The sequence below is a fragment of the Oncorhynchus nerka genome, linkage group LG18 (assembly GCF_034236695.1).
Source record: "Oncorhynchus nerka isolate Pitt River linkage group LG18, Oner_Uvic_2.0, whole genome shotgun sequence".
Taxonomy (NCBI): domain Eukaryota; kingdom Metazoa; phylum Chordata; class Actinopteri; order Salmoniformes; family Salmonidae; genus Oncorhynchus; species Oncorhynchus nerka.
Window position 1 is genome coordinate 56,678,487 of NC_088413.1, and position 22,168 is coordinate 56,700,654.

Sequence of the window (22,168 nt, forward strand, 5' to 3'; positions counted from 1 at the left end):
GGAGGACCCCATGTTATTTTAAGGCATCTAGGTGCTTTTTGTTCCCGAAAGCTCTCCTTAGCTCGAGAAGGCAACATTTGCGTGTTTTTATATGACGTGTATAGTCACGTGACCATGAGGGTAACGGGCGGATATTTTCAAAATGGAAGAAATACTAAAGTTTTGGAGGGGCAACATTCATTTGATTTTATCAAAGGTCGTTTATGGCCGCTGATGAGTTTACCTGGATGAACATGTTTTGAATAGGAATTTTGTATCGATTGGGAAGACAAATAATAAGCAAGATGAGTGTTTCAATCGGCGATAAAATCGAGGTGAGTTGTCGACCTAGCTAACGTTAGCTGGCTAACCCGCAGCTAGCAAGCGAACGTCAGTTGTCTGTAAACGTTACCAACTTTGCATAATTCGTAGTCGGCAACGTAGACGAGTAACTGTTATTTAGCTAGCTGGTGGCTAACGCTAGTAGCACTGGCTACTACAGCCGAGTTGTTGTTGATTATTTTGACTGAGACATGTCCCCTGCGATTTACCGCAACAGTTTATTGTTGCCAGGTGACGGGTACCACAACGCCTGCTCATTAGCGGGAAGAGAGCCGGGATAATTAAAGGTTTTGGTTGGCTATATGACAGAGACAGGTGTTTTGATGTTTTACTTCTGACGGTTGGCTAGCCATAACGACCAAATGGTAACGTTAACATTAGCCACAGTTGGTGTAGTCTAGTACTCAGTCACTGTATGTCTAGTCGGCTACATGACACATATCAGAGAGAAGGTGTTCGACAAAGTTTTAAATTATTTATTTCAAAACCTGACAACTAAATGCAAAGTCAGTGAAGATGAGGAGCGAATCTTATTTACAGCTGGGGACCTAAAGATTGAGGTATCACATTAGAATCATCCTCTGTCAAAAACAGCTGACAGCCAAATCCATTTCTAGGACATCGGCATAGCTATATGACATATTCTAGTCATATTTGTTGCAATGTAAATATTAGTTTATTGATTTTGGATTTATATATTGCATATATGTAAAAATGTTTTCATTCTCTTTTTCAGGATTTCAAAGTTCTCACCCTCCTTGGTAAGGGCTCCTTTGCATGTGTTTACCGGGCAAAGTCAGTGAACACTGGCTTGGAGGTGGCGATCAAAATGGTAAGAACGTATAATAAATTTAAAAAAGGTGCTATACAGTCCACATCCAAATACTTTTATGATGTAAGCTTGTTTCATGCTGTTCCTGTATCATGTGTTAAAAACACATGTAAGAGCTCAATCAGCACACTTTTTGTCAAGCGCAAGCAGCCAAATCACAGGTTTAGAAATGTTGACAGGCTACACAGTGAAGACTTAACTGCTCATCATCACCATCTCACTACCAGATGGTGTTTAGCAGTTTTGTATTTTTTCTAAGCCCCCCTCCCAGGGGTCACCTGGGGACTGTTGGAAGTGTAGACAGTCTGTTCTGTTCCTGGATAGCTCTCACTCTCTTTGTGGAAGACTAATCGTTTGTTTACCACAAGACTAAAGCAGTGTATTATAATGCTCACTGTATAATTATCTCCATCGTTCCCCTCTCTGCTCAGATTGACAAAAAAGCCATGCATAAATCTGGTATGGTCCAGCGCGTGAATAACGAAGTGGAGATTCAGTGTCGATTGAAGCATCCGTCAATACTAGAGGTAAGCATGGTTGAACTTTGTTGGGCCTGTTTTGGCATATCTGATCATTGTTGTGCTGAAATTGGTGCTACTTTAATAAGGTCTTATTTACTAATTTACATAACTGCGTTAACCCCGATATAACATTTTGGCTTGTAATTTTGCTATTTTGCAGCTATACAACTACTTTGAAGACAGTAACTATGTGTACTTGGTGTTGGAGATGTGCCATAATGGAGAGATGAGTCGATACCTGAAAGACAGGAAGATGCCCTTCTCAGAGGATGATGGTCAGTCTCATTGTTTACCTGAGAGTGCATTAGGCTTGGGCAATCTACAGTTTATACTGGGGTATTTTGAAAAGTATGATTTTCAATTCTGTTTAAAAATATACAATAATAAAAAAGATATACTTTTTTTGTTGGGGACTTTGCGTTAAGTATAACTAAAAGAAATCTTACACCGAACATCAAACCGGCTGCACGCCATCGTGCACAAATTGATTTTGTCCCCCCACACCAAACGCGATCACGACACGCAGGTTGAAATATCAAAACAAACTCTGAACTAATTATATTAATTTGGGGACAGGTCAAAAAGCATACATTTTCTGGCAATTTAACTAGCTAGCTTGCAGTTGCTAGCTAATTTGTCCTGTTTAACTAGCTTACTGTTGCTAGCTAATTTGTCCTGGGATAAAAACTTTGAGTTCTTATTTTCTGTACAGCACTTTGAGATATCAGCTGATGTAAGACGGGCTATATAAATACATTTGATTTTACCTGAAATGCACAAGGTCCTCTACTCAGACAATCAATCCACACATAAAACGGTAACCAAATTGTTTCTAGTCATCTCTCCTCCTTCCAGGCTTCTTCTTGGGACTTTATGGCAATTGGCATCTAACTTTCTTAGTTACCATGACCACCGACCAAATTCAGTTAATCTTTCAATCACCCACATGGGTATCTCCTTCTATACACCAATGAGGAGATGGGAGAGGCAGGACTTGCACTGCATTCAGCGTCACACATAGAACTGACTTCTATTTTAACGCTTGGCAACGCATTTCGCTCGTTGGCGCATGCACGAGCAGTGTGGGTGCAATAATTGAATAACATGTAAGTTTAAATTTATTTTGCAATGCGAGCGGTGTGGTCAGCATGTAAGATGTGTAAAATAAATTCTATACAGCTCAGGACGCTAAGTGGCTGTTGCCTAAATTGTTTTGTGCGCCAAGGTAATTGTTAATTAGATTTTTTTTTACTTCATTTTGTAAAATTAGCATAACCTTTCAAACCATACCCTGGTTAACTTCTCCTCTATTACAGTAACATTATGTCTCTGTGAGTTTTGGTATCCATATGACTCAAATGCAAATAGCGAGTTGAAACTGTTTGTCAGAGAGGAAGAAGTGATCTCTCATCTTTGTTGTTTTGAGTGGTAGGGTTCTAATAAGCCCTGTGCGTTTCTATGCGCTTATTTTGAACCTAAGCTTGTCGCCTGCCTTCCCGCCTTTGGGACAATGACACCCATTGTTAGGGCGGAAACATGAGCATCTCGTCATTATATACAGATCTCTGGTGTAAATGGGAAGGTGCACAGCACAGATGGAGCAGACAAGACCAAAAAGCGGACATAAACGGTCATAAAAAATGTATTTACAAAAAAACTTGATTCTACAATTCAGGCATTTGGAATATTGCTCAAAAACATAAATTAGAATTAATGAAATGAATTTGATATATTGCCCACCCTACCCCGGTATGGTACCAAAACGGTATGACAATCTGGATACCGCCCAACCCTAGAGTGCGTCAGTGATACATCTCTTAACTTATGAAATCTACATTAACATGTCTTGACACCTGTCCTCATTTCCTTTTATAACAGTTGCTTTCATTTTTTTTTTTTTCATGTTACAGCGCAGCACTTCATGCATCAAATAGTGAAAGGTATGCTGTACTTGCATACACATGGCATCATGCATCGGGACCTGACCTTGTCCAACCTGCTGCTGACGAGCAATATGAACCTTAAAATAGCTGACTTTGGCCTGGCCACCCAGCTGAAGCTCCCCAGCGAGAAGCACTTCACCATGTGTGGCACACCCAACTACATCTCCCCAGAGGTGGCCACCCACAGTGCCCATGGCCTGGAGTCTGATGTCTGGTCTCTGGGCTGTATGTTCTACGCCTTCCTGATGGGCCGGCCCCCATTTGACACAGACACAGTGAAGCACACCCTCAACAAGGTGGTTCTGGGGGAGTATGACATGCCCAGCCATGTGTCCCAGGAGGCCCAGGACCTTATCCATCAGCTGCTGAGGAAGGACCCTGCGCAGCGGCCCAGCCTGTCTGCCGTGCTTGACCACCCCTTCATGACCCAAAGCCTGCTTGCCAGGACCAAGGAGCTGAGCCTTGGTGAGCCAGGCTCCATGGACAGCGGCATCGCCACCATCTCGACAGCCTGCACCTCATCCACCTCAGGCAGCAGCCGTCTCCAGAAGAGAGCAGCCAGGCATGTGATCGGACCTGCCCTGCCCAACCGCATGGCACATATCCCCACATTGCCCCGGCCGCCAAGCAGCGCCTACTTTGAGGGGGTTGAGCAGTGGCAGCAGCACTCCGACAGAGTAGGGAGGAGCAGGGCAGTTCTGGGCTGGGAGAGTGGACGGCCCCACTCCCGGTACCTACGGAGGACTCACTCCTCAGACCGGTCTAGCTCCTCTGTCACTCCAGCCCAGGGGATGGGGCAGGCAGAGCTGGAGAGATGCCACTCTGAGGAGATGCTGACTGGGTCGGAGAGACTGGCCTTTCCCATGTCCTCCAGCTACAAGGACACTCCACAACCCTTCACAGAGCATGGAAGGCTCCCATCGGTGCCTGTCAAACAGACAGCCAGGTAAGATGTGACCCCAGTGTGATGTAATTAATATATAATGTTTATTTTTATTTTTAAGATGGCTGCGTCTGTCTGACTAACTGATACATGTATGTACCCTTTATTTCCTCAGCTCAGGATGTTCATATTCCATACAATCACCACATCCACTAAACCTGCAGTTACAAGAGTCAGAAGGTGTACAGAATTGGTTCAGTAAAGAAGGTATAGTACACCTACATGTGTCTTTGCTGTATCTTAATCTTATATCCCAATGTAAAGATTTAAAAGCTCTAAAATAAAGATTTTCTCACAAGCTTGACCACATTGTTTGTTCATCCTGCCTCACTAGGCCAGTTTCCGAGGCCCACGGATGTCACCTCTCACAGCAGCAGTGTCAGTTTCCATAGTGGCAGGGATCCTCTAGGTGTACACAACACCTGGAGTGACAAACCGGCAGGCAGAGGCACCAGTCCTCACCTCCACTGCAACACCTCAAACACTGACTCCTACAGGGAGAATGGGCAACCCGGTCATGGGGAAGAGCTGCAGAGTCTATCCAAACCAAGTGTAGAAAAGGAGAAAAAGTCCCTGAGAAATGTGCTCCCTCCTTTGTGTGCCTCAAGACTGAAATCCATCAGACAGAAGACTAAAAACGCTGTGGTAAGACAGACGTACACCCTAGTTATCCCCCTGTCTATTCAACTGATCTGCTTTCAATGCCTGCCTGCCCTACAGCTGTGGCTTCCGTCTCCTTCTCCCCAGGTGAGCATTCTGGATACAGGAGAGGTGTGTATGGAGCTTCTCAAGGGCCAGGGCCCCCAGGAGAGGGGCAAAGAGGTCCTCAGGATATCCTGTGATGGTTTGATGGTGAGTTTTAGGAATAACACAACACTTCATAACCTTCAGAGAAGATGTATCATGGTATGTCTGTGAAATAATGGCAAAACACTAATGTCACCCTTTGACCATGATCCTGTAGGTCACTATTTACCAGCCCAATGAGGGGAAGGGTTTTCCTGTGCTAGACCGCCCCCCTGCTCCCCCTGAAGACATCTTGATCTGCAGCTATGAGGACCTACCGGGTACACCTCAATACCAGACAGTGACATCTCGCAGTGACATGATTTAAAAAACACAATTTGGGGTCTCCTGAGTGGCACACCAGTTTAAGGCACTGCAACGCATGCAGTGCTAGATCCATTACTACAGACCTGGGTTCATTCCTGGGCTGTGCCACAACCAGCATTGGCCGGGAGTCCCATAGGACAGCGCACAATTGGCCCAGCGTCGTCCGGGTTGGGGGAGGGTTTGGCAGGTGGGGCTTTCCTTGGCTCATCGCGCTCGACTCCTTGTGGCGGGCCGGGTGCCTGCGGGCTGACTCCGGTCTCCAGTTGAACTGTGTTTTCTCAGACACATTGGTGCGGCTGGCTTCTGGGTTAAGCTGGCGGGTGTTAAGGAGCGCGGTTAGGCGGGTCATGTTTCGGAGGACGCATGCCTCTCCCGAGCCCGTTGGAAAGTTGCAGCGATGAGACAAGATCGAAAAAAGGGGGTAAAATAAAAAAAGATCTAAAACCACAATTCGATAAATATGTTAGAAATCTGATTTCAACTAACCTTTGTCCTCTGTCTTCAATAGAGAAGTACTGGAAGAAATACCAGTATGCCTCCAAGTTTGTGCAGCTGGTAAAATCCAAGACTCCCAAAGTTACCCTCTATACCAAGTATGGTAAATGTATGCTGATGGAGAACTCCCCTAATGCAGACCTTGAGATGTGCTTCTACGATGGTGAGGATCATTTAGAAAGCATCAATTATATGAAACATAATGACCTTGAAGGATAAGGTGTATTTTCCTTCTGAGATTGAAAAGTTGTTGTTGCACAGTTAAACTAGATAATCCTGACCTGTGGTCCTCTATGCTGTGACAGGAGCAAAAACCCACAAGACGTCAGAGCTGGTCCGTGTGGTGGAGAAGAGTGGGAAGTCGTACACGGTGAAGGGAGAGGTGGGTCTGAGTGGCCTCAGTCCAGAGAGCAGGCTGTACGTGAAGCTGTCTGACGAGGGCCACAGTATGTGTCTGTCTCTAGAGACGGCAATCACTGCAGAGGAGCAGCGCTGTGCCATGAGCACTCCCTTCTTCCCCATCACCCTCGGCCGGTGAGCAAGAGAGCCATGACTGTCTGTTAATGCAGGACATTGTCATGTTTGGAAGCACTTAATTTCTAAAATGTTCAACTTCATATTGATCTCCAGTACCACCCCAACATCAACATATGTGAAAATGGTGCATTTCTATGTTTTGTAGTAAAAAAGAGAGGAAGATGAGTGTTTCCAATGACATCATCAACCAATTAGACAATTAGTTGGTTAAAATTACATGAAGCTCATTGATGTAATTGGAAACACTTATCTTCCTCTCTTTTTTTACTACAAAACATATAAACGTTCCATTTTCACATACATATGTTGATGTTGTGGTAGTGCTGGAAGTGATGAATATGAAGCTACATTCTTTTGACATTTCCCTTTAAAGAAAGCACCATGTTGCAGAATGCAGACACTATTTCAGTTCTAATCAGTCAGCCATACTTTGCCTCCTAATCAGTCAGTTTGTTGAGATATCCAGTCACCTGTCAGTCAAATCAAATCCAATTTAATTTTTCACATACACATGGTTAGCAGATGTTAATTCGAGTGTAGCGAAATGCTTGTGCTTCTAGTTCCGACAATGCAGTAATAACCAACGAGTAATCTAACCTAACAATTTCACAACTACCTTATACACACAAGTGTGAAGGGATGAAGAATATGTACATATAAATATATGGATGAGTGATGGTACAGAACGGCATAGGCATGATGCAGTAGATGGTATCGAGTACAGTATGAGATGAGTAATGTAGGGTATGTAAACATTATATTAAGTGGCATTGTTTAAAGTGGCTAGTGATACATTTTTACATACATTTTTCCATAATTAAAGTGGCTGGTGTTGAGTCAGTATGTTGGCAGCAGCCACAGAATCTTAGTGGTGGCTGTTTAACAGTCTGATGGCCTTGAGATAGAAGCTGTTTTTCAGTCTCTCGGTCCCAGCTTTGATGCACCTGTACTGACCTCGCCTTCTGGATGATAGCGGGGTGAACAGGCAGTGGCTCGGGTGGTTGTTGTCCTTGATGATCTTTGTGGCCTTCCTGTGACATCGGGTTGTGTAGGTGTCCTGGAGGGCAGGTAGTTTGCCCCCGGTGATGCGTTGTGCAGACCTCACTACCCTCTGGAGAGCCTTACAGTTGTGGGCGGAGCAGTTGCCATACCAGGCGGTGATACAGCCCGACAGGATGCTCTCGATTGTGCATCTGTAAAAGTTTGAGTGCTTTTGATGACAAGCCGAATTTCTTCAGCCTCCTGAGGTTGAAGAGGCGCTGCTGCGCCTTCTTCACCACGCTGTCTGTGTGGGTGGACCAATTCAGTTTATCCGTGATGTGTACGCCGAGGAACCTAAAACTTTCCACCTTCTCCACTACTGTCCCGTCGATGTGGATAGGGGGGTGCTCCCTCTGCTGTTTCCTGAAGTCCACGATCATCTCCTTTGTTTTGTTGACGTTGAGTGTGAGGTTATTTTCCTGACACCACACTCCGAGGGCCCTCACCGCAAACTTGATGATTGAGTTGGAGGCGTGCATGGCCACGCAGTCGTGGGTGAACAGGGAGTACAGGAGAGGGCTCAGAACGCACCCTTGTGGGGCCCCAGTGTTGAGGATCAGCGGGGTGGAGATGTTGTTACCTACCCTCACCACCTGGGGGCATCCCGTCAGAAAGTCCAGGACCCAGTTGCACAGGGTGGGGTCGAGGTCCAGGGTCTCGAGCTTGATGACGAGTTTGGAGGGTACAATGGTGTTAAATGCTGAGCTGTAGTCGATGAACAGCATTCTCACATAGGTATTCCTTTTGTCCAGATGGGTTAGGGCAGTGTGCAGTGTGGTTGCGATTGCGTCGTCTGTGGACCTATTTGGGCAGTAAACAAAATGGAGTGGGTCTAGGGTGTCAGGTAGTCCCAGTCCTTGTCACTAATCTTGCACCTCTGTTTATCCCTCCCAGAAGACCTGCCAACCCAGACTCCCCCTGCCCCTTGGGCGGTGTTGCCCCTGTAGATGTGGCATCACCGCCCAAGCACCTACACATTACTCCCTCTGTGAGTTTCTCCTGAAGCAACATTTCACATTCTATCAACTAAGCTATTTATTCCATCCATTTTTATTTAGGAAGTGTAAGATATTTCTGTTTTTTTTTTTTGTTGAATCTTTTTCTCTTCTCTAATCTTCAGATGATCTCATATGATGGGTCTGACTTCACCTCGGCTAGCGTGAACAAAAACTGCTCTCCGCTGTCGGTCAAACAAGACCACACAACCAACACAGGGAAAGTGCTTAAGTCCGTCTTTGTGCCAAACATTGGTTGGGCCTCACAGCTGACCAGTGGAGAGGTGTGGGTGCAGTTCAACGATGGCTCCCAGCTGGTGGTGCAGGCAGGGGTCTCTTGTATTGCCTACACGTCCCCAGAGGGACGGACCACCAGGTACTGAACACTTACACAGCACACTGACCCATGACTTCACCACCCTTTCATACAGTGCTATGTCAATGTCCATCTTTTGTCATTTTGATATAAAATGATTCTCTGTATTTGAGAAATGGTAGTTGTCAACCCCTTTTTGCTGACATGTTCCTGCTTGTTGCTCCAGGTATAAAGAGAATGAGAAGTTGCCAGAGCTTGTGAAGGAGAAGCTGCACTGTCTCTCCACCATCCTGGGCCTGTTAGCCAGTCCAGCAGCACGCCGCTGAATCAAACAACCTCAGCAGCATTGCAACGTCCCAGTACAATGCTGTTACAGGGAGGAGACACTATTATAGGCTTTATACCATGACATACATACCTCTCAAGTGTGCTTGTAAATAGTGTTTTTATGTACAGATGACAAAATTATGAAAATATATATTTTATAAAGTGCCCATGTTGTACAGTATAATCTTGTAATTGTAATTTTCTACGTTGTCAAACCATAGTCTCCATGAAATGTCAGATGCATAAAAGCTGAAGCAATAAACATCTGCAGGCTGGGTAGAGTTCAGTCGCACTTTGGTGTTCAGGGGTCTTTTATTTCTCACTTGCAACAGCATGACTGGGTAAATGTTTACAACAAACTAAAATATTAAAGGATGAGCTGTTATGTTAGCATACCTTACTGGTGTATGGTATTGATATGCAGGACATGAGGCCTATCAAGTGTGAGAAACCCAATACAACATTGTGGGAATGAATTTAATAACTTAGACTGTTTCTCATTATCTGGGCTGAAGTACTAGAATAGTAATGGCAATTTCTCAACGATATTGGTTATTTAAAAAAGGGGATTATTTTTTCCCCTGTTGGTTTAGACATTTAATAAAGTAATTGTTTTGAATTAGTTTCTTTAAAGAACTGATACATAACATTTTTAAATGAAAGCACAATGACATTGTCAGGGTGAAAAAATGATAAAGGTTGTAAGTAGGGGTAATATTTATTTCCCATTTAGAAGCACAATGAAAAACAATGTGAGACACAGTATAGTTGTGTACAGAAATGTCAGTGTTTTCACAACATACTGGGCATGGCTTGGTTAAGACATCCTCTCCTTTGTCACTGTTTACAGGGTTGAGGATCTGTGTCTTCACTAGGAAAGGCTTTAGGAGCATTGCTACTCAACGTTAGTCCCGGAGGGCTGCAGGTGGAATGGCTAAACGGTTTAGATTGTCAGTCGGCCATTGGGGCTAAGTAACCTCTGTGTCGATTCAATTTGCTAGCCTACTTATTCTATGTACATGCTGAAGGACTAGGAGCCTGTGCTCAAGTAAATGCCCTATTGTTTTTACATAGAGTTGGCAGCCCTGTACTCTTTTCCTTGCACTTCAACTGGATGCTTACTAAGGGTGACGACAGTGGCAACTAAGCTGCTTGGTCTCGAAGTTCTGAAGATAGTTTCATTTGCCAACCAACTATTTCACTACTCATCTGACAAACATCCATTGTTTGTTCAACTTGCTCACTCTCCATTTAATAAAAAAATAATTTCCCCCCATAAAATCGCTAAATAAATTGTTCTTAGGAAATCATGACAAAGATGTTAACATTTACATTTCAGTCAAATAGAAGTAAAAACTAAATGGTTCTCTCACAGTGAACATTAGGAGCAAATGAGATGTTCTCTCTTATTTTGTGTCACCTCAAAAGGACACAGTAGCTGGACAATAGGATTCATACAGGGAGTTTGGCGTCTGTCGATACCAGTTATACAAGAGAGCGCAGCAGGTGGACTACAGGGTGTTTCACTGTTTAATAGGTGCAGGAGTCTGCTGTCAATAAGGCTGAAAGTAAAAACAAAAATATCCTTAGCATTGTAATCAAGAACAATTAATTTAATGGTCACAAAAATAAACTTGCCGATTTAGTGTGTTCAATACCAATTGAACATACCGTTTTTAAAGAGGCCCAGACGTTCCATTGAGTCGTAATGGAGGGAGAGTTTCCTGTGTCCAGTCATTTCAAGTCCATAAAACAGTACTGTGTGACAGTCAGGTTATTTTCACTAAAGCATTGGAATTCTTCTCGAAAACACCCACATATACAAACGGAATGTGATCCTCATCTTTCAGCTGGAGGAACGCAAATCAAGTTGAGAAGCAGGGACATGGACTTCTTAGTACTTGCATAAAACACCTGTATAAACCTCAACCACATCTGACATAAACACTCAAAGGCCTTTATAAACATTCCATATTTAACTTGGTCACATGAAGAGATTTCTTTTTTCCCCCTTTTACTGCTGACAAATGTTTATAATCAGGTGTGATCAAAAGGATTATTCAGGCATTTTCAGACTTTCGTGCTACATATATCTTGATATAAAATCTTTTCTGTTTTCTGTAGTTGTGAAGACTATGAAATTGACATGACAAGAGCCTTGCCAATAAGATGGCACACAAGAAAGTAAACAGCGTTCAATTTAAATTGTAAATTGTATCTAATGTAGGGCTGGGCAACTTGGCCAAATCCCGATTTTGATGCTATGGCGGTATTTGGCAGAATTTTAGTTTCTGAATAATGAAAGTTCTGAATATGTTTTATGAGTAGTGCATGACCCTAGGATGGCAACCAACAAAAACATTTCTCCATGCTGATTGTTATATAGACAACCAAACTAGGACAACACTGATAGTGAAGTAGTCCCAAATTTTCATTTATATAGCACTGTATCAACAGTTCGTTATAGACCTTCGGTGTCAAACTCATTCCACAGAGGGCCAAATGTCTGCCGGTTTTTCCTTTCAATTAAGACCTAGAAAACCAGGTGAGGGGAGTTCCTCACAAGGGGAAAGGGGGATACCTAGTCAGTTGTAGAACTGAATGCCTTCAACTGAAATGTGTCTTCCGCATTTAACCCAACTCCCCTGAATCAGAAAGGTGTGTGGGGGGGGCTGCCTTAATCGACATCCACGTCTTTGGCTTCCGGGGAACAGTGAATTAACAGCCCTGCTCAGAGGCAGAATGACAGATTTTTTACCTTGTCAGCTCTGGGATTCAATCCAGCAACCTTTCGGTTACTGACCCAACACTCTAACCACTAGGCTACCTGCCACCCCACTACTAATTAGTGACCTTAATTAATCAATCAAGTAAGTACAAGGGAAGAGCAAAAACCTGCAGACACTCGGCCCTCCGTAGAATGAGTTTGACGGTTTTGTAAAAATCCATACTGGTATGAGGATCCATACCGGTATACCTTAAAAGACGATAGATATCGCCCTAATCTAATGTCCACCAAGATCCCAATGACTTTCTTGCAACTTTGGAAATGACAGAGTGGGCTCTTCTGCTTTAAGTCAGTTAGCACAGGCAGCTGGTCCAAACCAGTGGAGGAGTATTAGAATACAGACAAACCTCTAACCATACATCCCTTCTACCCTAACCACACATGACAGAGTGGCATTCAGACACACATCACTAGTGAGTTTAAATGCAGGAAATGTGTGAACGTGCCTGTGTGCCTGGAGCATATGTTTAATTGCCCTTTTCTTTACTGCTGCAGTCAAAGGTCAGACATGGCTAGTCCCCCAACCACCTCATGTGGACCACTTGATTACAGAGATTTCACAGAGAGAAACTAAATCAGCAACTAAGCAAGCAGAGTTCCCAAAAGTTCACATTACTGTAAGTCTTATTAAACCAAACAAAAAAAATCCAAAAGGCAGAAAAGAAAAGATCAAAGACCCAATCACCATCAAGATCTACATAGAAAAAGTTGGTTTTAGATTACAGATATATTATACTTAATATCATAATTATTATGATTATTATTCATTATCGTCACCATTATCATCATCTGTTTTTGTTCGTGGTTAGAACAGGGTGGGGGCTAAGGGGGAAGAGGATGGCAGTCATTGGGAGGAAGCCTTGGTGGCTATCGTGGACACACAGTGTTGCTGGAAGTTGGGGGACATGGCTGAGTTACAGCCCAGTCTCTGGCGGGGGCCCTTCAGGTTCCCATCCCCCTCCACGATCCAGGGGTTGCTGCTGGCGTCCTTCCCCAGCATGCTGCAGCAGCCTGGGGAGTCCGGGGTCGGGGCTGTGGGCACCGTAGCGATGGGGGTATGACTGGATGCCAGGCTTTTGGGCTGCCCGCTGGCTGGGGGGCTGTCGGGGGAGTGAGCCTGAAGCACACTGGTTATGTGGGTCAGGAGGTCGTTGAAGAACTCTGGGACACCCTCGTAACCTGGAGAGAAGAGGGTGAGCCTTGAGACATGGCTTACCGATGCTTATATCCCACCTCCAATACAGAGGGCAGCTGATGGTAACAGTACAGTAGAGGTAAATGAATGAAAGACTAAAGAATAAAATGGTCTTGTAGTTATTTTAGGACTTCTTGCTTGTATTTTGACTGCCTAGCTTCTGTCCTTGAGGCACAAAGGGTGAATGTTTGTGAGAGTAGGGATTAGCTCAGTACCATTCTCCTCACACTCCAACCGTCAAAGGTGGCAACAGAGTGCAACCCGAGAACAGTGTTACCATAGCGACGGCCCTAGTCAAGAGAGGCATGCTAGACTCGCCTCTGAGCGTGCTCAATGCTCATTTAAGACTGCTGATGACATCATTGTTGAGCTTACTCTCTCCGAGACACCTAGTCTCCGTCTCCAAGCAAGACCATGTCACGTAGGCTATCAATGCCTTAAAGCAATCTCTCAAAGACTTGAGATGACATACTGGTAGAGATGGTAAAACTGAGTATGAATCCCCATCCATCGTAGACTTCAACAGAAACACACATCTACTCCTACTCCCTACGGCAGAGGAACAAACCACTCACCAGGGAATGCATTGATGTCGATGACGGCGTGTTGGCCCGTGAGGTTGTTGATGATGACGTCGATGCCAAACAAGGACACGCCCAGCGCCTGTCGCAAAGACCTGGACAGCTCTCTGATGACATCATCACTGGGTGGCTGGGACACCCCCTCCACGTTGTCCCTCTGTGGCAGGAAGAAAATTAAGTCTGAGTCTACTGAACTAGATAACTGGTTTTAAACAGATATAGGTGATTTGATTTTAAGTATGTTAATGTATTGTACTTACAGAGGTCAGGTCTGAAGAGGACTCTGGCTTTGATACATTATGACTGTTGAAGAAAATTGCTTTTCTGTCTGTAATGGAGAAAACATGTACTTTAGTCAGATGACACATTACCTCTACTGAACTATTTGTTATGGGTGTACAGTTCTCATCTCAGGCACTAGGAGGTAGCAAAAACCCATTTGAGCGACAAATGTCCAGCAAAGTCCACTGGTTGATGGAAACAAAGGCACAGGAGCAGCCATAAACAATGAATGAAGTGGTACCAGTATCACATTCAAGTTCAAGTGCACTAATGGGAAGATACCGCGCAATAAAAAAATTGACAGCGATGTTAACATCAAATAAATTCTAGGCTTGCGTATATTAGCTGCCGTTGGCCTTGCGTGCATGTGTCCTTAAGATTACTTTACCAGAAATCCCATGAATAATATTTTTGTTTGAGTGTTAGAGGGGTGCTCTATTCCCTCCAACAAGCATGCAAGATCCTCACATGTATCCACATGTGCTGCTCAATTATCTTAACCATCTCTAATCATTATAAAAACAAACACTAAAGCCAAAGTAAAGCCTAATGAAGAATTTGGATAATTTAACACATGAAAATAAACTAAATGGTCTGGCAAAAAAATACATATCTTACGCACACAACTCCTACTTGGAGTGATGTATGACCATTACATCACTCCATTTCAATGGCCTTAATAAACTGAGTGTACTAAACGTTACAGACTCGTTCCATGACAGACTGACCAGGTGACAGCTATGAACCCTTAGAGGTCACTTTTTAAATCCACTTCAAACCGCAATGCTTCTGGGTTATTCTCGCTCAACAGTTTCCTGTGTGTTTCAACAATGTTTTGTACACAATGTATATCCCCATTACCGGTCATGTAGCTGGTAATAGGGATATGGCTGGTAATTTGGTCTGACTCAGCGCAGGGGTTTCCCTCAAGCAAAAACAGACAATGATTACAAATGTGTGCCTTGTAGCAAAGGTTCTAACAAGACAAATGGATTACTCCCTTTACATTGGGTAGGGCTGGAAATCAATCTAACACCAAGCGATGGCTTTATAAAGAAGGAGAGGAAGGATTGAAGTAAAGCAGGACTTTGTCCGAAACGAGCCCAGGGCCTCGGACTACCAGGGTGTGGTAATACTGGAAGTGTTAGCTACACAAATCATTCCCAGGAAAGCTGAAGGAAAGACCCCTAGGCACATATCACCTCTGCTGGGAGCGTGGGCAGTGGGATGGGACCTTATCTTCTGACACCAGGCCCTCTTTCACAACACTGAGGTGCTTAAACACCCAACCCCTCTCTCCTTACCTAACACAGTCCTCCCTTCTCTACCTCCCTTTGGTCTGCTCTATATATAGTGCGGGTTCGTTTTAAATCCGGCCAACGCCCTGGACGGCACTCTGTGTATACAGTAGCATAGGTGTGGTGCGTGTGTGGCAGGTCGAGTCACTTTACTGCATGTTTCACTGTGCTGCAGCACACAGGGATGACCCTAGTCTCTTTCAGAATGTCACTTTACTGCATGTTTCACTGTGCTGCAGCACACAGGGATGACCCTAGTCTCTTTCAGAAGGTCACTTTACTGCATGTTTCACTGTGCTGCATCACACAGGGATGACCCTAGTCTCTTTCAGAAGGTCACTTTACTGCATGTTTCACTGTGCTGCAGCACACAGGGATGACCCTAGTCTCTTTCAGAAGGTCACTTTACTGCATGTTTCACTGTGCTGCAGCACACAGGGATGACCCTAGTCTCTTTCAGAAGGTCACTTTACTGCATGTTTCACTGTGCTGCAGCACACAGGGATGACCCTAGTCTCTTTCAGAAGGTCACTTTACTGCATGTTTCACTGTGCTGCAGCACACAGGGATGACCCTAGTCTCTTTCAGAAGGTCACTTTACTGCATGTTTCACTGTGCTGCAGCACACAGGGATGACCCTAGTCTCTTTCAGAAGGTAAAAGCCGACGATTCCACTGAAGCCCAGACTGGTTTGCATGAGGGCTTTTACTGTAGTGGATGCAAATGGTGCAGCTTATTCTGTCACAGAAAAGGGCCACATTCAGATTACTTCAGCCTAATCAATGTTCTGATTGCCTCATGACGTTTGGTATCGAAAACAACTGGTTGCCATACAGGAATAAGATATGACTGTACACCATGCTCTTCCTCTAGAGAATGAAATCAAATAAAGAAAAAACAAGTTGACCAACATTTATAAACAACCAAATCCACTGCACTCCCTTTTTTCCAAGAGAGTGGGAGTCCAGTCTTGAAGATGTTTAAAAGCCTTTATGAGGTATTTTATTGGGCCTGTTAGGAGGACAGCAGTGCTGTAGGCTTTCCTCAGAAACGGCACGCTGTGTGCCCATAAATAGACAGTCTCCTGGGTCCTCCTCACCTGCTGGTCCAGCGGGGAAGTTCTTGAGGGAGGGTCTCTCCACCAGTGTGTAGGACTCCCCCACCACAAACACCTTGTAGAGCACCGCGTTGTGGTTGATGAAGCTCTGGATCACACACGGAGGCTTCACATCCTTCAGGTCCTCCTCACTGAAGATGATGGCCATCTGTGGAGAGGGAGAAGAGGTCATCAATACAGTTCATCTCATTTAATTCATAAACTTGTCCATATACCATAACATCCATCTAACCCGTTTCCACTGACTTGACTGGTTCAATGACAGAAACATGTATGAATGTTAACCATATGGGCGGACGGAGAAGCGGCTATTGATTGGATTGACAGAACTGTAGAGTGTTTGATGTGTTAAATGATTATCTAGTTCGAGACACTAATGGATTACAGGGATTTAGCTAACGATCGAGGGTGTGATTAATCTGTGACCCTAAGCGCAGGTTGCCTAGCGATTAAGAGGGGCTAGTAACCGAAAGGTCTGGTTCGAATCCCTGAGCTGGCAAGGTGTAAAAACATATCTGCCCCTGAGCAACACAGTTAACCAACAACTGTTCCCCAGGCGATGATGACGTGGAGGTCGATTAAGGCAGCCCCCCCGCACCTCTGATTCAGAGGGATTGGGTTAAATGCGGAAGACACATTTCAGTTGAATACATTCAGTTGTGCAACTGACTAGGTATCCCCCTTCCCCACCATGACCCTGGTGGCTCTTACCTCGTGGGAGTTGGTTCCATGGGCTACTCGTGTTTTGCAAACTGAGAGATGGAGAGAGAGGAAGAAGAACAGGTTGAAAATGTTTGTGAGGAAACCACACTTCCCCAATGGCATCCGTAGAGAAAAAACATGACCGTCACAAGATGACAGCGGGTTATTTTTACATTGACCACAACTTTCAAAAGCCCCTCTCCATAAATGGCTGTCTGCAGACAAGAAAGCTAGGTAAATTGGACATACAAGGTGGCTTAAAAATAGAGGGTTTGAAAATAATTAAGCTAAAAATTAACCTCGAGAAGTTAAACCAAGATATTTATAGTTCAACACTGAAAAGTAACATCAGGATTAAACCACACCACTCTCCTAAATAATAAACTAATTGCGGTGTAGCTAATGTGTGGATACTAAAACCAGGTTGTTGTTTTTTTAGAGTGTTTGGCAGTTTCCCCCTCACTACAAATTGTTTCCTAATGTCAACCCCTACAAAGCTAGGAGGACGGACCCTGTGTAATCATCTGGGTCAAGTGACAATTCCTCTTCCTCTATCAAACAGGAAAGGGAGGGACTTACTAAATGGGAAAGTGAGTCCATGCTTCTCAATCTTCTCCAGTGTATCTGGACCACACTCTGTGTTCAGAACCATGAACGGGGGAGAGCAGATTCTCTCATCTAGTGAGGAAGGGAGATGAAGAGAGGGAGGGGAGACAGAGGAAGGAAAGGAGATGAGTAAGAGAGTAGGAACTAGGAAGGAAACCCCCATCTTAATATCAGAGAATCTGTTGAAGGAAAATAATATATAAGCATGTCATTCAGAAGTCCTTCTTTGTTTCAGCCTGACTATCCAAGAACAGACTCTCACGCACACAGAAACTCAAAACACACTGACTGACGTATTCTCTCAGATGGCTAGTTTTTTTATATATATTTTTTTACCTGTGACACCAAACATACCCTACTCACACAGCCAAAACACCGACAAGAAAGCTACTTGTCATCTGATAACAGAGGCAGAAGGCCATCTAATTTTAGACACAAACACTGGATTAGGGAACCCCAAAACACACAGCTGCCACCTGAGGGAGGAGCAGAGGAGGTAGAGAGGAGAACAGGCTCCTGTTCAAATCAATAAACAATAAAGCTGCCAACTCTGTCTGGCCTGCTCCGCCCAGAGACGCCACAGCACCAGACAACACATAGATCAGGACCAGACAGAAAACAAGAAAGACTACTAGACCGACAGACAACATACAACAGACAAGTCCACAGCTCTTCCAAAACCAGACAGGTGTACATACAGTACATGCACAGTACACATACTCAGGATGGGAGTGCTTGTCACCCAGACTGTGTAGCACTTTGGAGAATTGAATCAGAGCATCATTCTCATTGTTTACATAGTGGCCTGCAGCGGTGGCTGTTTCTCCATCTCCTCTCATAAGACTTGAAGTAAGAGGTTCTGCCATCCCAGGAAGTGACGGACAAACATCCTGCAGGTAGAACACAGTAAATCTGCCCTCGTGTGAGCCGATACAGCGATCCAGACTAACGTTTTCCCCTGGTGGCACCAGTACATTATTTGGAAGCACCTAAAAACATTCTCCTGGCGTAACGCAATAGATCAAATTAGTCATAACATTTTTAAAAAGTAATCCATGGTGCTTTATTGAAAAAAATACTACGGAGTGATTATAGTATGATTAAATAAATAAATAAAATTGTCAAACACATCCCAGGAGGAATGTATGATTGAAGTATTTTTATGTGCAACATAAACCAGTGATTGACATGAATTTTGGGTTGACAATTAGGCTTTTGTTGCTATATTTTTCTGTCAAAAAGGGCTCCAGAATTTTCTGATTTTGCAAATGGCCAATGTGCAGCTTGCGTGCGCCACATCTCAAAGACATACCAGAAACATCCGTTATTTAAAAAAAGGTGTTCATAATATGATTATAATAATACCCCTAATAAAGCTGAAACCCTCCTCTCTTCAGCTAGAAAACAGCATACCTGTTTTCAAAACTGTGTTAGTGTTTTACCCACAACTTATTTCTAAATAACGCATTTCTCTCACCCTTTTAATAGAGTCCACAGCTGGAGGGAGAGGGAGTGAGCCACAGCAGCCGGCCGGCCGACCACGGCAAAACGGGCACTGCAGGGGCAGGGTAGGCTCTTTCATAGCAGAAATTAAAGCACTTTATTTTAGGTGTACTGTTTGACCAAAATCATAGTTTTAACTTGCACAGCCAAGTCAAAGGGTCGCAAAATGTGACTAAATGGTCGCAGTCTGGAGCTCTGCTATATTAAAGTTCTGGGGCTCTGCAGTAATTTCCTGGCTATCGGAGATAAGGCAGCTCGTTTGACACAGAAAATCAGTGTCCGGGCCAAACCAAGCGCTGGCATATTGCTGCTGATGCCAAAAACACAATAGAAACACTACAGTGTTTGTGTTGTGTGGGCAATGTGATGTCGGTGCTTCCGGTGAGTTGTGCTGAGGTCAGGAGAAGCCCACAGGACTGTATTACACTGGCTAGTGGCTATACCACTGAATGCTGCTGAGCTGTGGTCGCAGATAGGCTGCATAGACACACAGCTCAATGATCACATTGTGGATGTGGAGAGCATACATCAAATACAGAAAAGGTAGACAAATCTCACACTTTTCTGGTTCATACACAGTCAATGAACTATATTTTTTTCAACAGTAAACAACTTAATTTATCCACCATCTTTACATACACTACACAAGATAACTTGCGCTTCAGACCAGTCAGGGAGTGATCACCCAGGTAGTCAAGAGCAGCTGACTCAGGAGGGGTGGAGTGATTGGAGGAAGTAGGGGGATCACCAAGGTGTCAAAGCCATGGGTCTGCTTCCCATTTTGCCAGCATGCGATTTGACCAATATGTAATGTAGCCAATCACAATCCCCTAATACGGATAGGGTAGGTTCTTATCAAAACAAAACCTTAAAAACAGGCTGTCTTTTGTTAGAATAATCAACAAAAAGGAAGCAATAAATTACCAACAGAACATTTAATAACAATAGAAGGATCAACTTAATGAAATACAAGTTAAAAGAAATGCGTAAGTATAGAACGCTTTCAGACTGATTTTAAGGTAGCTAAACATACATTAAAAAATTACCTAGGCACAAACAAACATCACTTGATTGTTAATACAAGACAAAATGTGATTGTACTCTGTGCTCCTTAACTTGTATTTGTCTGTGGTGCTCCTGTTCTGTCAGTGACCATCAATGGAGACGTGGCAGCAGCCTAGGAGTGTGGCGTGATGAGTGAGACAGAGGCCTGGAGGGTTTACCCATCACCCCACTGAGCTGAGCTCAGAATTCACACTCACACTGCTGTTGTTGTGGGAGGGGATAGTAATGTCGGACTAACGTCACTCAAAAGCAATCCAAAGACCCAACATGTGTTTTATCTGTGAGAACAAAAACGGACTTTAAATCCAAAAAGAGCGCCATCACATGTTCCCATACCTGTGGATCGTGACTTGAGCAAAAAAAAAAAAAAAAAAGGCCCATTTGAAAGCATCAGGCCCAGATACAGAGAGATGAGAGGAGATATGAGGATGGTGAGTGAAGCACAACGGTCTGTGTGTTATGCGTTGGCGTCGTGCTTGGCCCTGGCCGTTTGGCTCTGAGTGCAGGGGATCAATCTCCTCCTCTGTCTAAACACTGTGTGCACTCAGCAGACGTTTACGGGACGTCAGTCCGACTCGAGGCAGACAGCATACACTACTGGCTGGCCTGACGCTATGGAACCGCTCAGAGTTTGGGGATCTGGAGTAGGACAGTACTATACCAGACCCAGTACTACCATGACAAAACACCCAATTAAAATGAGAGATTCTCATCTTAAAAGGATGTTATCAATAGGGTTTGATCCTTAAAGGAAAAAACAGGACAGTCTTAAGGAGGCCTGGCTGATTGGAATGCTCATACCGGACACTGGTGAACTCTTTCTATAAAGGCAAGCAGCCACAGGTGAAACTGACCTTCACATTTTCTTTGCAAAAGTTATCAGCAGCATTATCAAAGGATTACCAAGTAGACCTATACTGGTACAAATCCAGTGTTAACAGTAGATTGAAATCTAAATGTTGCTATTTAAGGCTACATTACTAGTATTACCAGCTCCTCTTCTATTCCCTTGCTCAGAGCCAAACCAGGGATGTTTTCAATATTTCAAATTGAACTCCAAACTCTGTGTGCCCTGCAAGTAAACCCATAATTCTCCATATCCCGCTGTAAGGAGTTTACAGTGAAAATAAAATGAGCCATTAATCTTTGTGAGAGAACAACATCTTCAACTCGGCGTCGTAGAGCACCTCCGCTGACGTCTTGATTAACTTCATCAGATCAATCGAACAGAACAGGTCCATAAAGTAACAGTGAACTGCTTTAAAGGCAGTCTATGTAAGCAAGGCAATCAATCTCAGTGGTTTTTATTCAGCCCATGCTGACTATTCTGTGCTGGGGATGGGCCTGGATGTGTCTGTGCGGTCCTCAGCAGTCCCTCCACAGCTCTTTTTCTTTCATCTGATGAGCCTTTGTATAAAGATTGACTTATTGCATCAGCAGGACACTTGTTATTGTTGGTCGCGTTTGAACCACAGAAACATTAGATTTATGTGGACACCAAATACTCCCCACATAACAAAGCACTACCATAATCTGGTTAAACAAATACCTCAAGAGTCTGGTTCAGTTTGATTCCACAAAAACATCTGTTCATTTAAGGTTGTCCTAGTCCCAGTCCCTTTCTTTTGAAGTGGAAAAGAAATACCA

General features: G+C 44.0%; 2 protein-coding genes across 5 annotated transcripts in view; one reads left to right on the forward strand and one right to left on the reverse strand.

The window, feature by feature from the left end:
- Positions 1 to 122: 122 nt before the first annotated feature.
- Positions 123 to 9,676, forward strand: LOC115146181 (serine/threonine-protein kinase PLK4-like). Of its 3 annotated transcripts, none has more exons than XM_029688088.1 (14): positions 123 to 314; positions 1,058 to 1,153; positions 1,585 to 1,680; positions 1,835 to 1,949; positions 3,585 to 4,563; positions 4,676 to 4,767; positions 4,895 to 5,205; positions 5,308 to 5,412; positions 5,525 to 5,627; positions 6,182 to 6,331; positions 6,474 to 6,702; positions 8,641 to 8,734; positions 8,867 to 9,117; positions 9,284 to 9,676. In XM_029688088.1, exons 1-14 carry the CDS (start codon positions 285 to 287, stop codon positions 9,381 to 9,383), a joined length of 2,751 nt encoding a protein of 916 aa, XP_029543948.1. In that variant the 5' UTR covers positions 123 to 284; the 3' UTR covers positions 9,384 to 9,676. The 3 variants fall into 3 exon arrangements, with proteins under 3 accessions (XP_029543948.1, XP_029543949.1, XP_029543947.1); XM_029688087.2 differs by lacking the exon at positions 123 to 314 and adding an exon at positions 650 to 881; XM_029688089.2 differs by lacking the exons at positions 123 to 314; positions 9,284 to 9,676 and adding an exon at positions 517 to 881 and having other exon boundaries at positions 6,474 to 6,550; positions 8,867 to 8,982.
- Positions 9,677 to 11,895: 2,219 nt separating this feature from the next.
- Positions 11,896 to 22,168, reverse strand: part of LOC115146182 (inositol-tetrakisphosphate 1-kinase-like) — a 39,477-nt gene continuing 29,204 nt past the window's right edge. For both annotated transcript variants that reach the window (XM_029688091.2, XM_029688090.2), the window contains exons 6-11: positions 17,927 to 18,025; positions 17,357 to 17,397; positions 16,628 to 16,793; positions 14,209 to 14,276; positions 13,943 to 14,105; positions 11,896 to 13,351 (exon numbers count right to left, since the gene is read on the reverse strand). In XM_029688091.2, coding sequence (XP_029543951.1) covers positions 13,017 to 13,351; positions 13,943 to 14,105; positions 14,209 to 14,276; positions 16,628 to 16,793; positions 17,357 to 17,397; positions 17,927 to 18,025 — 872 coding nt within the window. In that variant the 3' untranslated portion in view covers positions 11,896 to 13,016. The remainder of the gene's footprint in view (positions 13,352 to 13,942; positions 14,106 to 14,208; positions 14,277 to 16,627; positions 16,794 to 17,356; positions 17,398 to 17,926; positions 18,026 to 22,168) is intronic.

Coding starts and splice junctions, on each gene's coding strand:
- LOC115146181 (XM_029688087.2), top strand. CDS start 753: ATGACACATATCAGAGAGAAGGTGTTCGACAAAGTTTTAAATTATTTA. Junction 6,332..6,473: donor TGAGATGTGCTTCTACGATG/GTGAGGATCATT, acceptor ATGCTGTGACAG/GAGCAAAAACCCACAAGACG. Junction 9,118..9,283: donor CCAGAGGGACGGACCACCAG/GTACTGAACACT, acceptor TTGTTGCTCCAG/GTATAAAGAGAATGAGAAGT.